Source organism: Engystomops pustulosus, chromosome 4 (assembly GCF_040894005.1).
Source record: "Engystomops pustulosus chromosome 4, aEngPut4.maternal, whole genome shotgun sequence".
In the NCBI taxonomy this organism is placed as follows: Eukaryota; Metazoa; Chordata; class Amphibia; order Anura; family Leptodactylidae; genus Engystomops; species Engystomops pustulosus.
Window position 1 is genome coordinate 222,293,928 of NC_092414.1, and position 15,915 is coordinate 222,309,842.

Sequence of the window (15,915 nt, forward strand, 5' to 3'; positions counted from 1 at the left end):
GGAGCTAATGCACTGCACGCATTCATCCGCAAAGCCGGAGTTCTGCACATGCGCAGATCATGGGCCAGCCACAGCCAGAGCTAGTACATGTGCTGCAAGGAGCTGCATGCTGAAGATATCTGGTAGGAGGATCAATGAGGCTACTGAGGCGTGGAGTAGCCACACCATGTAGCCTCAGCTCAGGCCACTCCATGCCCCAGTAGCTTCTTTAGAAAATTAACATATTACCCTGATTAAAGATTAGAAAAGATCAAGGAGAGTATAAAGGGCTATCCTTACATACGTTAGATGCATCTACCACCGGATCTACCTTAATAGGTAGATCTCTAGTGGTAGGTATTATAGATGAGCGAGCACTAAAATGCTCGGGTACTCGTTATTCGAGACGAACTTTTCCCGATGCTCGAGTGCTCATCTCGAATAACGAGCCCCATTGAAGTCAATGGGAGACTCGAGCATTTTTCAAGGGGACCAAGGCTCTGCACAGGGAAGCTTGGCCAAACACCTGGGAACCTCAGAAAAGGATGGAAACACCACGGAAATGGACAGGAAACAGCAGGGGCAGCATGCATGGATGCCTCTGAGGCTGCTTAATCGCACCATTATGCCAAAATTATGGGCAACAGCATGGCCATGACAGAGTGACAGAATGAAGCTAGATAGCATCTAAAACATCCAATAATTGACCCTGACACTATAGGGGACTTCATGCAGAGGCAGCGGCAGCAGCGGCAGGCTAGAGAGTGGCATGGCGACATACCCTAAATGGACTCAGGCTTCAAACCAATGGGTGGCAGAGAGGAACCAAAGGAGGTGAGCAAGAAGCGCTCAAATAATATCGGTACATGATAAAAGTTTGCCAGTATATTTTGTGGATTACACAGCAGGGTGGCGACAAAGTTAACATGGAAGCCATGAAAACAACCCAAAATTCTGCCTGACACAGCTCGTTTGATAAGGGGACCATGTATGGAGGCAGTGAACTAGTAGTAGATTAAAGGTACTGCAGTTAAAACTATGTTAGTTGGATCTTGGCATGGAGCTGGCGCTCCGCTGCCAGGCGAGCTTTCGCCAATCCAAGCCCCTGTCTCTAGGCTACTCCCCAAACAGCACTTCTAAGAACCTTTTGTATAAGATCAAGTGTAATAGCGTTCTTATAAGTTTAGGATATGGCGGGTGAGGGGAATGGAAACAGATGCGCAAGAAGCGCTGAAATAATATTGGTAAATGATAAAAGTTTGCCAGTATATTTTGTGGATTACACAGCAGGGTGGCGACAAAGTTAACAAGTTTGTTGTGGAAGCCATGAAAACAACCCAAAATTCTGCCTGATACAGCTCGTTTGATAAGGGGACCATGTATGCCTACAGTTCATGGCAGACGCTGCTCTGGCTGCCAGTCTCCTTTCGAATACAGTTTAAAATAATAACCCTCATCCATAAAGCTCTGTATAATGCTGCACCCCCCTACCTCTCCTCTCTTATCTCAGTCTATCGCCCAACCCGTGCTCTTAGATCCGCCAGTGATCTTAGATCAACCTCTACCCTAGTGCGGACCTCCCACTCGCGTCTCCAAGACTTCTCTAGAGCTGCACCAATTCTATGGAATGCTCTGCCCCGGACTATCAGACTAATACCTAACCTCCAAAGTTTCAAACGTGCTCTTAAAACCCATTTCTTTAGGCAAGCCTATAACACTCATTAACTGCATGAAGTTTTAACTCTTCTACTAACCCGTCCTGTGTCGTCCTCCCATCTGTTATCCATCAACCAACAGGCACCAGACTTCTATGCAGTCCCATTCACCCTGGACCTGGTGACGGCTGAGTGGTTCAAGCGACAGCAATTCCATTTATTATATTTTGTTCTATTCCCTAAGAAGAATGGCTTGACCATTAAAAATTCTTTTACCTCGTGTTACCCCATCATCTTCATAAACCGTAAGCTCTGGCGAGCAGCGTCCTCACTCCTGTTGTTCCATACAAATGTTGTGCTCTGTTACATTACATTTGTATTTGTTTCCTATGATTTGTAAAGCGCTACGGAATATGATGGCGCTATATAAATAAAGATTATTATTATTATTATGGAGGCAGTGAACTAGTAGTAGATTAAAGGTGCTGCACTTAAAACTATGTTAGTTGGATCTTGGGATGGAGCTGGCGCTCCGCTTCCAGGCGAGCTTTCGCCAATCCAAGCCCCTGTCTCTAGGCTACTCCCCAAACAGCACTTCTAAGAACCTTTTGTATAAGATCAAGTGTAGTAGCGTTCTTATAAGTTTGGGATATGGCGAGAGAGGGGAATGTAAACAGATGCGCAAGAAGCGCTGAAATAATATCGGTAAATGATAAAAGTTTGCCAGTATCTTTTCTGGATTACACAGCAGGGTGGCGAGAAAGTTAACAAGTTTGATGTGGAATGCCCTGTAATAGCTCTTGGGCGGTGTGCCTTTTATCGGCTAGGCTCAGCAGTTTGAGCACCGCCTGCTGTCGCTTAGCGACGGCACTGCTGCTGTGCCTAGAGCTACCGACTGATGGCGCCATGGCCACGGATGGTAATTCGGAGGAGGAGGAGGTGGAGGAGGGGTGGGAGGAGGAGGAGGTATAGTAGGCCTTTGAGACCTGGACCGAGGTAGGCCCCGCAATCCTCTGCGTCGGCAGTATATCACCAGCCCCAGGGTCAGACTCGGTCCCAGCGTGCACCAAGTTAAGTGTAGTAGCGTTCTTATAAGTTTGGGATATGGCGGGTGAGGGGAATGTAAACAGATGCGCAAGAAGCGCTGAAATAATATTGGTAAATGATAAAAGTTTGCCAGTATATTTTGTGGATAACACAGCAGGGTGGCGACAAAGTTAACAAGATTGTTGTGGAAGCCATGAAAACAACCCAAAATTCTGCCTGACAAAGCTCGTTTGATAAGGGGACCATGTATGGAGGCAGTGAACTAGTAGTAGATTAAAGGTGCTGCAGTTAAAACTATGTTAGTTGGATCTTGGCATGGAGCTGGCGCTCCGCTGCCAGGCGAGCTTTCGCCAATCCAAGCCCGTGTCTCTAGGCTACTCCCCAAACAGCACTTCTAAGAACCTTTTGTATAAGATCAAGTGTAGTAGCGTTCTTATAAGTTTAGGATATGGCGGGTGAGGGGAATGTAAACAAAAGCGCAAGAAGCGCTGAAATAATATTGGTAAATGATAAAAGTTTGCCAGTATATTTTGTGGATAACACAGCTGGGTGGCGACAAAGTTAACAACTTTGATGTGGAATCCATGAAAACAACCCAAATTTCTGCCTGACACACCTCGTTTGATAAAGGGACGATGTATGGAGGCAGCTATATGGACGACTTTTGGAGGAAGCAATGGAGACAACGTGTGGAGGCTGCTATGGAGACAATTTAATTTGGATAGTGCCTGTATGTGGCAGTCCAAAAAAGTTTTCAAACCAGAGGAGCAGGTAGGTGGCCCTCCAGAAAAATGGAATAGATTGAGTGCCTGTATGTGGCAGTCCAAAAAAGTTTTTAAACCAGAGGAGCAGGTAGGTGGCCCTCCAGAAAAATGGAATAGATTGAGTGCCTGTATGTGGCAGTGCAAAAAAGTTTTCAAACCAGAGGAGCAGGTAGGTGGCCCTCCAGAAAAATTGAATATATTGAGTGCCTGTATGTGGCACTCCCAAAAATTGTTTAAAACAGAGGACCGGGTCGGTGGCCCTCCAGAAAAATTAAATGCATAAAGTACTATAGGTAGAGCCAGTGGGCCCTGTCAAAAAATAGCCAGTTTCCTCTGCTTTACTGTACAAAGAGCAGGAGAAGGAGGAAAATGAGGAGGAGGAGGAGGAGTGGATAAATTATTCAGGTTGAGCTTCCTTCACCTGCTGGAGATTGGAAATTAGGAGAAATCCAGGCTTTATTCATCTTGATAAGCGTCAGCCTGTCAGCGCTGTCAGTCGAAAGGCGTGTACGCTTATCGGTGATGATGCCACCAGCTGCACTGAAAACCCGCTCGGACAAGACGCTAGCAGCAGGGCAGGCAAGAACCTCCAAGGCGTACACCGCCAGTTCGTGCCACATGTCCAGCTTTGAAACCCAGTAGTTGTAGGGAGCTGTGTGATCATTTAGGACGATGGTATGGTCAGCTACGTACTCCCTCACCATCTTTCTGTAAAGATCAGCCCTACTATGCCGAGACTGGGGACAGGTGACAGTGTCTTGCTGGGGTGACATAAAGCTGGCAAAAGCCTTGTAAAGCGTACCCTTGCCAGTGCTGGACAAGCTGCCTGCTCGCCTACTCTCCCTCGCTACTTGTCCCGCAGAACTACGCACTCTGCCGCTAGCGCTGTCAGAAGAGAAATACTGTTTCAGCTTGTGCACCAGGGCCTGCTGGTATTCATGCATTCTCACACTCCTTTCCTCTCCAGGGATGAGAGTGGAAAGATTTTGCTTGTACCGTGGGTCCAGGAGAGTGAACACCCAGTAATCGGTGCTGGAATAAATTCTTTGAACGCGAGGGTCACGGGATAGGCAGCCTAGCATGAAATCTGCCATATGCGCCAGAGTACCAACGCGTAAGAATTCGCTCCCCTCACTGGCCTGACTGTCCATTTCCTCCTCCTCCAACTCCTCCAATTCCTCTTCTTCTGCCCATACACGCTCAACAGTGAAGGACTCAACAATGGTCCCCTCTTGTGTCTCGCCAACATTCTCCTCCTCTTCCTCCTCCACCTCCACCTCCTCCGATATGCGCTGAGAAACAGACCTAAGGGTGCTTTGGCTATCAACAAGGGAATCTTCTTCCCCCGTCTCTTGTGAGGAGCGCAAAGCTTCCGACTTCATGCTGACCAGAGAGTTTTTCAACAGGCCAAGCAGCGGGATGGTGAGGCTGATGATGGCGGCATCGCCACTGACCATCTGTGTTGACTCCTCAAAGTTACTCAGCACCTGACAGATATCAGACATCCACGTCCACTCCTCATTGTAGACTTGAGGAAGCTGACTGACCTGACTACCAGTTCTGGTGGAAGTTGACATCTGGCAGTCTACAATCGCTCGGCGCTGCTGGTAAACTCTGGATAACATGGTCAGTGTTGAATTCCACCTCGTGGGCACGTCGCACAACAGTCGGTGAGCGGGCAGTTGGAGGCGGCGCTGCGCTGCCCTGAGAGTGGCAGCATCTGTGCAGGACTTCCTGAAATGCGCACAGATGCGGCGCACCTTCGTGAGCAAATCAGACAGATTGGGGTATGTCTTGAGGAAACGCTGAACTATCAGATTTAACACATGGGCCAGGCATGGCACATGTGTCAGTCTGCCGAGTTGCAGAGCCGCCACCAGGTTACGGCCGTTGTCACACACAACCATGCCTGGCTTCAGGTTCAGCGGTGCCAGCCACAGATCAGTCTGCGCCGTGATGCCCTGTAATAGTTCTTGGGCGGTGTGCCTTTTATCGCCTAGGCTCAGCAGTTTGAGCACCGCCTGCTGTCGCTTAGCGACGGCACTGCTGCTGTGCCTAGAGCTACCGACTGATGGCGCCATGCCCACGGATGGTCGTTCGGAGGAGGAGGTGGAGGAGGGGTGGGAGGAGGAGGAGGCATAGTAGGCCTCAAACACCTGGACCGAGATAGGCCCCGCAATCCTCGGCGTCGGCAGTATATGACCAGCCGCAGGGTCACACTCGGTCCCAGCCTCCACCAAGTTAACCCAATGTGCCGTCAGAGATATATAGTGGCCCTGCCCGGCAGCACTCGTCCACGTGTCCGTGGTCAGGTGGACCTTGTCAGAAACGGCGTTGGTCAGGGCACGAATTATGTTGTCTGACACGTGCTGGTGCAGGGCTGGGACGGCACATCGGGAAAAGTAGTGGCGGCTGGGGACCTAATACCGAGGGGCGGCCGCCGCCATGAGGCTGCGAAAGGCCTCGGTCTCTACTAGCCTATAGGGCAGCATCTCCAGGCTTAGCAATCTGGAGATGTGCACATTAAGGGCTTGGGCGTGCGGGTGGGTTGCACTATATTTGCGTTTCCGCTCCAGCGTCTGGGGTATGGAGAGCTGAACGCTGGTGGATGCTGTGGAGGACCGTGGAGGCGACGATGGGGTTTTTGTGGCAGGGTCCTGGGCAGGGGGCTGACTATCAGCTGACACAGGGGAAGGAGCAGTGGTGTGCACGGCCGGAGGTGAACGCGCTTGTTGCCACTGAGTGGGGTGTTTAGCATTCATATGCCTGCGCATACTGGTGGTAGTTAAGCTAGTAGTGGTGGAACCCCTGCTGATCCTGGTTTTGCAAATGTGGCACACCACAGTCCGTCGGTCATCCGGTGTTTCCTTAAAGAACCTCCAGACTTCTGAAAATCTAGCCCTCGCCGCAGGAACCCTCGCCACGGGAGCTTCACTAGTTGACACATTTGGCGCTGATGCACCAGCTCTGGCCCTGCCTCTCCGTCTGGCCCCACCACTGCCTCTTCCAACCTGTTCTGGTCGAGGACTCTCCTCCGTCTCAGAAGCACTGTGTTCACCCGGCCTCTCAACCCAGCTTGGGTCTGTCACCTCATCATCCTCCGATCCCTCAGTCTGCTCCCCCCTCGGACTTCCTGCCCTGACAACAACTTCCCCACTGTCTGACAACCGTGTCTCCTCATCGTCGGACACCTCTTTACACACTTCTTCCAGTACGTCAACAAGGTCATCATCACCCACAGACTGCGACTGGTGGAAAACCTGGGCATCGGAAAATTGCTCATCAGCAACCGGACAAGTGGTTTGTGACTGTGGGAAGGGTCCAGAAAACAGTTCCTCAGAGTATGCCGGTTCAAATGGCAAATTTTGCTGGGAGGGGGCAGACTGGGGGGGAGGAGGCTGAGGTGCAGGAGCTGGAGGAGTGCCGATTTCGGTGACATGGGTGGACTGCGTGGAAGACTGACTGGTGGACAAATTGCTCGAAGCATTGTCGGCAATCCACGACATCACCTGTTCGCACTGTTCTGGCCTCAACAGTGCTCTACCACGAGTCCCAGTAACTTCAGACATGAACCTAGGGAGTGTAGCTCTGCGGCGTTCCCCTGCTCCCTCATAAGCAGGTGGTGTCTCACCCCGCCCAGGACCACGGCCTCTGACCCCTGCAGTAGTTGGACGCCCACGTCCCCGCCCTCGTCCTCTACCCCTAGCCCTCGGGTTAAACATTTTGAAAATGAGAGTTATAACTTGAATTTTTTTTTTAACTTTTTTTTGTTTTTTTTGTTTTTTTTTTTGTTTTTTAGTTTTTAAAACCAAACGATGCTATCCTATTGCTATGGCTATTTTATAGCCAAGTATGAAAGCACACTGCTATGCCAGATGAGATGACGCTGAGTTATGAAAAAAATAAACGTAAAATAAAAAAGGAAATGGCAGACTGTGCCTAATTGAAATCCAACCCCGGGGCGTAATAAATTTTCCCACTTCGGTCTTTGCGATGGATATGTGCGTCACTAAAACACAGTGGTCGCAAGTCTGACTCCAAATTGCTCACAATTTGCTAGTAGATGCACTGCAACAACTACAGCCACCAGCAGATCAACCAGAAATCAAATATATATAACGCTACTGTAGGCGTAATTAAGCCGTTTGTATTCTCCTATGGCTATTTTCTAGCCAAGTATTACAGCACACTACTATGCCAGATGAGATGACGCTGAGTTATGAAAAAAATAAACGTAAAATAAAAAAGGAAATGGCAGACTGTGCCTAATTGAAATACAACCCCGGGCCCTAATAAATTTTCCCACTTCGGTCTTTGCGATGAATATGTGCGTCACTAAAACACAGTGGTCGCAAGTCTGACTCCAAATTGCTCACAATTTGCTAGTAGATGCACTGCAACAACTACAGCCACCAGCAGATCAACCAGAAATCAAATATATATAACGCTACTGTAGGCGTAATTAAGCCGTTTGTATTCTCCTATGGCTATTTTCTAGCCAAGTATTACAGCACACTACTATGCCAGATGAGATGACGCTGAGTTATGAAAAAAATAAACGTAAAATAAAAAAGGAAATGGCAGACTGTGCCTAATTGAAATACAACCCCGGGCCCTAATAAATTTTCCCACTTCGGTCTTTGCGATGGATATGTGCGTCACTAAAACACAGTGGTCGCAAGTCTGACTCCAAATTGCTCACAATTTACTAGTAGATGCACTGCAACAACTACAGCCACCAGCAGATCAACCAGAAATCAAATATATATAACGCTACTGTAGGCGTAATTAAGCCGTTTGTATTCTCCTATGGCTATTTTCTAGCCAAGTATTACAGCACACTACTATGCCAGATGAGATGACACTGAGTTATTAAAAAAATAAACGTAAAATAAAAAGTAAATGGCAGACTGTGCCTAATTCTACTCAAACCCCTAATAAATTTTCCCACTTTGGTGTTTGAGGTGGATATGTGTGTCACTAAGAGCTAAACACAACGGTAGCAAGTCCCCCTGCTAATTCCTCACAATATGGTACTAGCTGCAAATAAAAAAAAAAAAAAATTATAACGTTATTGTAGCCCTAAGAAGGGCTGTTGGGTTCTTTTAGAATCACTCCTGCCTAACAGTAAGCTAATAGAACAGCCTAACGCTTTCCCTGACCAGCAGCAGCTCTCTCCCTAGCGGCATCCAGACAGAGAATGATCCGAGCAGCGCGGGCAGCGGCTAGTCTATCCCAGGGTCACCTGATCTGGCCAGCCAACCACTGCTATCTACGTGTAAGGGTACCACGTCATGCTGGGTGGAGTGCAGAGTCTCCTGGCTTGTGATTGGCTCTGTTTCTGGCCGCCAAAAAGCAAAACGGCGGGAGATGCCATTTTCTCGAGCGGGCGAAATACTCGTCCGAGCAACGAGCAGTTACGAGTACGCTAATGCTCGATCGAGCATCAAGCTCGGACGAGTATGTTCGCTCATCTCTAGTAGGTATCCTTTAACCAGTAGAGAACTCAGATACTTTCCGTGTCAGGGCAAGCTGTTTGCATGGTCCTGCAGAGCTGCCATCAGCGTAGAAAATCGTTGAAAAATATGAAACCATTTATTCTCCACCAAAACTTTTGTTGAGATTGAGATTATGTTTATGTGAACGCAATAACAAAACATATGGAAATAAAGTTATACAAAATACAAAACAGAATACCGAAAAAATCAGACTGCAGCAGATATCAGTGTTGTATTATTTTATTATTGTAGACTCATTCTTTCCCGGAAGTTGCCTTTTATTTTTAGGGGAAAATTAAGGATGGAGAAGAGAAATGTCCCAGGAGCCTCTGGGAGACATACTTTTTGAAAGGTGAATTTCAGCCTTTGTCCAAGGTCCTATTTATGCCCAAGATTGAATCTGAGGTTGTCTTTTTTAACCCCTTCCGTAATAGTACAGCGTGCGTCTGGTGCGGGTGTATGGAAAGGGCTCATTTACCATTAACACCCGTGATCGGTGCTAGCCACCATCTTGGTGAAGATCGTTGCTCCCCATGATGTCGACAGGGGGCGATGATAGGTTGCCATGACAGCCTCGGGTCTTCGGAAGACCCAGGCTGTCTTGTTTTAACCCACTCATTACAATGTGTGATTTACACCTTGTAACAAATGAGGGAAATATTGTAGTATGACAGTACATGGTAGGATCAATCAGACAACCTAGGGTTGAATTTAAAAAGTTAAAAAGTATATTAAAAAAAACTAAAAATTCAAACACCCCCCTTTCCCTAGAACTGATATACATTAGGTATCACAGCATCCGAAAATGCCTGATCTATCAAAATATAATAACAGTTTTTTACTGTGTTTAGCCCCGTAACGGAAAATAGTGCCCAAAGTTGACAATGGCACTTTTTTTTTTTTTTGCCATTTTGAATAATATTAAAACGTCAATAAAAATTGATCAAAAGCTTGTACAGTCCTAAAAATGGCAGCATTGAAAAAACATTAAAATTTGCAAATAATGACACCACCCACAGCTACGTACACCGAAGTATAAAAAGTTCTTCATCACTTCATAGTGATGGTATTGACTATCCCATGCCATGTAAAAAAAAATTCCAAATGCAGTGAAAATGGTGAAAAAATAGATTTGTGCCGTATTCTTGTGGGCTTGGAGCCCGTGAGCTCTCTCTATTTGCCAACACCGGATCATTATGGGGTTAAAGTGACATCTTTGGACATTAAGGGGTTTGTCTCAAATTAATGTTATTGTTTGTATAATGGAAAATTATAAAATGTTCCAATATATTTTCTGTATCTCCTCCTCACGGTTTTCTAGATCTCTGCTTGATGTCCTTCTATAGGAAGCTTCATTGTTTACTTCCAGTGATGGGAATCTGACCATGGTCGCACAGGTGCACGGCTAATTATCACACGGCTTTGATTACTCTCTATGATACCAATGAGCCGTGCACCTGTGTGACCATGGTCTGATTTCTGCCCACTGGAAATAAACATTTAAACCTTCTATAGCAGGGCAGCAAGCAGAGATCTAAAAGCAGTGACTGATACAGAATTGATGTAGAAAATGTATAACATTTCATTAAACAAACAATAACATTTATTTGCTGAAATGGAAACACCCCTTTAAGTGTAATTACTAATGTCAATCAGCAGTACTGCCAGGGTCTCACTTACAAGGAGGGGAACATCCAACTAGGTCAGCAAAAAGTGAAATAACAGGAGGACAACAGTCAGATTACCTTCCCTCTTCAAGTACATGAAAGGGGTTTAGGACCCCTATCTCTCAGCATGGGGTATTATGTGTATAACCCCCTACCGATATGTGATGTCGGCATTGAGTGTATGGAGAGGGCTCACGGACTAAGCCCTCTCCATACAAGGTGAAAATTTGCTGTATGTTGCAGCAAATACCCACTGGTAACACCTGTGATTGGGTGCTAGCACCCATCGCGAGTGTTAACCCTTCAATTGCCGCCGGCAAAGCTGCTGGCGGTGGTAAAAAGCAGACAGCTCATAGGCACTACCAGCTTGGCCTAGATCGTCACTCCTCGTGATATCATCAGGGTGCATCAATCTGTTTCTATGACAGCCTAGGGTCTTTGTAAGACACAAGGCTGTATATTTTCTGATCATCGTTACAATATGCCAGTGGCACATTGTGACAAATGATAAGTGATATCCCCATATCCTGCCATACTGTAGTATCTCAGTATATGGTAGCATCAATTAGACACCCTAGGGTAAAAGAATCTCAGGGGGTCTGATAAATAGTAAAAAAATTAAAATAAAAAAGTTGAAAGATAAAAAAAAATAAAATACACATAAAAATTCAAATCATCCCCCTTTTCCCAAGAACTGATTTAAAAATAAATAAACTGTAAATATCATAAACATTTTAGGTATGGCCATGTCGCAAAATGTCTGATCTATGAAAATATAATAATGGTTATTCCGGGAGTTTGACCCAGAAACAGAAAATAGCGGCCAAATGTCCAAAATGCTACTTTTTCGCCATTTTACAACATTACATTTAATAAAAAGTGATCAAAAGGTCTCACAGTCCTCAAAATAAAAGCAATGAAAAAACGTCATCTCATCTTGCAAAAAATGACACCTTATACAGCTCCGTACACCAAAGTATGAAAAAGTTATTAGCCCCACAACATGGCGAAATAAAGAATTTTTTTGCAGAATGCTTTCATTTTTCTAAATGTATTAAAACACAATAAAAACCTATATAAATTTTGTATCACTGTGATCATACCGACCCAAGAAATAATGAGGACATGTTATTTGGGCCGTACAAATCCTAAAAACCAAGCCCACACAAAAATGTTGCACATGCGTTTTCCACAAATTTCACTGCATTTTTTCCGGCTTCCCAGTACATGGCATGGAATATTTCATATCGTCATGTGAAGTACAATTTGCAATTTTAATGTCAATTTATCTTAAACTAACAGTTTTCTTGAGTGACTGCTTTATATCATTGTTTCTCAGCGTGTAGATGATGGGATTGATCATCGGAGTGATGACGGAGTAAATCAGAGACACAATCTTGTTGAAGTTAAAGGAATTGAGGGTCTTTGGTCTGACGTATGTGAAGATGGTGGTGCCATAAAATATGGACACAATGATGAGGTGGGAAGCACATGTAGAAAACGCCTTCTGACGCCCATCAGCAGTTGGGATTTTCAGTATGGTCAAAATGATTTTGATATAGGAGATCATGGTCAACACGAAAGAGGTCAGCAAAATAATTGATCCCAAAATGAAATCGATGACCTCAGTGGTATCGACATTTTGGCACGAGAGTTTGAGCACTGGATGGGAGTCACAAAAGAAATGATTTATAACATTTGAGCGACAGAACGGAAGACGGACTGTAAAAATAGTGGGAATAAGGGGTGAGAACAAACCGGCCAGCCAGCAGCCACCAGCTACCTTCATACAAGTCCTCCTGTTCATGATCCTGTTGTAATGTAAGGGGCTACAGATAGCCAGGTAGCGGTCATATGCCATGGCGGTCAGCAGGTAACACTCCGTGCTGCCTAAGAAGAAGAAGATGTACATCTGGGAAAAGCATCCATTGAAGGAGATGGTCTTCCTACTGGATACCATGTTAGACAACATATTGGGAACGGTAACGGTGATGTAACCAATCTCTAAAATTGAGAGGTTAACAAGGTAAAAATACATTGGTGTATGGAGATGGTAATCTAAGTGTATGACCATAATGATGACGGCATGCTGGGTGAAGGTCAGCAGATACATCACCAGGAAGATAACAAATAAGGACAACTGGATCTCCCGGACCTCAGAAAGCCCAAGAATAATGAATTCCTTCACTGATGTGCGGTTGACTGCGATCATGATATCTGCAGAACAAAAAATGACACCATGTACAAAAGAAGTTTTTCTATGTCACCATGAACTGTCACACGTAAATCTATCACATTTCAGAATATATAGACGTATAGGGGATTATTTACTAAGGGTCCCACAGCCGCACTTCCGTCAGGCTTTCCGATGTTTTCAGGGATCACGCCGCTGGGACAAGCATTTAGAAGGGGATTGTGTTGCACGCAATTGGATTTTGGCGCATCAGCACCGGCTTTCATGCAACATAAATAGGGGAGGGGGGGGTTAGTGTCATCGGGCGATCTGACTGATTTGGGCTGAGCCTGGGATTTAACTTTCAAATTGTGTTAAGACAATGCACTTACATGCACCAGGATGAAGAAGGTGAACTCCGGGGACCTGAGCGGGGAAACGACACATGCAGGATATCGGGCGCACGATATTAGTGACTCCCCGCACAGCGCATTATACATGGACAATGCACTTACATGCACCAGGATGAAGAAGGTGAATTCCGGGGACCTGAGCGGGGAAGCGACACATGCAGGATATAAGGCACAGGATCTTAGTGACTCCCCGCACAGCGCATTATACACGGACAATGCACTTACATGCACCAGGAAGAAGAAGGTGAACTCCGGGGACCTGAGCGGGGAAGTGACACATGCAGGATATCGGGCGCACGATCTTAGTGACTCCCTGCACAGCGCATTATACACGGACAATGCACTTACATGCACCAGGAAGAAGAAGGTGAACTTCAGGGACCTGAGCTGGGAAGTGACACATGCAGGATATAAGGCACAGGATCTTAGTGACTCCCTGCACAGCACATAATACATGGACAATGCACTTAAATGCACCAGGAAGAAGAAGGTGAACTCCGGGGACCTGAGCGGGGAAGTGACACATGCAGGATATCTGGCGCACGATCTTAGTGACTCCCCGCACAGCGCATTATACACGGACAATGCACTTACATGCACCAGGAAGAAGAAGGTGAACTCCAGGGACCTGAGCGGGGAAGCGACACATGCAGGATATAAGGCACAGGATCTTAGTGACTCCCCACACAGCGCATTATACACGACAATGCACTTACATGTATCAGGGAGAAGAAGGTGAACTCCGGGGACCTGAGCGGAGAAGCGACAGATGCAGGATATAAGGCACAGGATCTTAGTGACTCCCCGCACAGCGCATTATACACGGACAATGCACTTACATGCACCGGGAAGAAGAAGGTGAACTCCGGGGACCTGAGTGGGGAAGCGACACATGCAGGATATAAGGCACAGGATCTTCTTGAATCGCGGCAGAAGTGCATTCCGGTCGGACAATGCACTTTCGGGGATTGCGCAGGACAGGTAAGTAAATGTGCCCCATAGTGTATATTTTTTTGCAGGATATTTGTCCAATCCCTTCCCTTCCTTGGTTAGACATGTCTTTTTTCAACCGTATGAACTATGATTCTATGATACCCTGACACTTACATTTGTGTTTGCCCAACTAGTCATTAACATAACCCTGCAAATTACCCACATACAGACATAAATCAATATAACAATATTATGATATATAAAATAACACTAAAGAAGCAAAAAGGATTGCACCAAAAATAGACCAACGTGCATAAAGCAATAAGTACAAAAAATCTAAACAACGTGTATCAATGTTTATATAAGTATAAAGACAGATACAAAAGAGACATACATTTAAAAACATTTAAAAAATGTATTTTACAGAATTTTTCTGTAAAATACATTTTTTAAATGTTTGTCTCTTTTGTATCTGTCTTTATACTTATATAAACATTGATACACGTTGTTTAGATTTTTTGTACTTATTGCTTTATGCACGTTGGTCTATTTTTGGTGCAATCCTTTTTGCTTCTTGAGACATATCCATGATATATTGCACTAGACCTGTTTTACATGCTGTGGCTGTGTGGCTGCCTTTTTCACAATAATATAAAATAACACTATGAACATGTCTGTTTTAGGGCACGGCCAGACAAAAATACTATAAATATAAAATAAATCATTTCTTTTTAATACTTGATCAGTCTTTAGGACAACATCTTTGTTTAAAATTCACTAAATGAAAAAAAAAAAAACTACTAAAATTTTGTTCATAACAAAATGGGGGTCATTTACTAAGGGCCCGATTCGCGTTTTCCCGACGTGTTACCCGAATATTTCCGATTTGCGCCGCTTGTACATGAATTGCCCCGGGTTTTTGGCGCACGCGATCGGATTGTGGCGCATCGGGGCCGGCATGCGCGCGACAGAAATCGGGGGGGCGTGGCCGAACGAAAACCCGACGTATTCGGAAAAACCGCCGCATTTAAAAACCGAAAATGTGTCGCTTGGGGAGCGCTCACCTTCACCTTCTATGGGATGGTGCATTCCGGGGCGTTAAGATTATTTTCGGCGCTGCAGCGCCACCTGGTGGACGGCGGAGGAACTACCATCTTAAATCCCAGCCGGACCCGAATCCTGTGCAGAGAACGCGCCGCTGGATCGCGAATGGGCCGGGTAAGTAAATGTGCCCCAATGTCTTTTTTTAGACTTTTTTTTTACTTTTTTGGTATCAATCTTTTTATTGATTTTGTTATAAAGGTTAACAAAAGGCAAGTTACACGCATTTCAATACTAATACATTCAAGCTTGAGGTATAGCCTTCTTCCATGCTACCAATATAAGCAAAGGAATACACGTCCTTACAAAAATGACATAGAACAATACACAATAACATCTACCATCAGGAAGATGGATTGTAAACCACACACACTGACATACTGGTGTGCGCCCCCTCTGGCCTCTTATTTTAGTTTCTTCTGCCCAGGTTTTTACAAATGAAGGCTGATAAAATTATGCAAATGAGCCTGAAGGAGAAGTCAATGAAGGTCCGGTGAGGAGCTGTCCACTGTCTGATGGATGAGCTAATACCCGGCCTTCTACAGATTATACTAGTCACTATTCATGTAGATATGGAAGCCAAAACAAGAAAAATGTTTCATTTCCCAGATAAAATAAAAATTCCCAAATATAAATATATATTTCTAATTTCTTATAAATAACATTTGGGTCCGAAATACAATTC

At 45.4% G+C, this 15,915-nt stretch overlaps 1 protein-coding gene across 1 annotated transcript; it reads right to left on the minus strand.

Annotated features, from left to right (window-relative positions):
• Window positions 1-11,895: 11,895 nt before the first annotated feature.
• Window positions 11,896-12,822, minus strand: LOC140128728 (olfactory receptor 10A7-like). The gene has a single exon (XM_072150425.1). The coding sequence runs from the start codon at window positions 12,820-12,822 to the stop codon at window positions 11,896-11,898; it is 927 nt and encodes a 308-aa protein (XP_072006526.1).
• Between the last annotated feature and the right edge of the window lie 3,093 nt (window positions 12,823-15,915).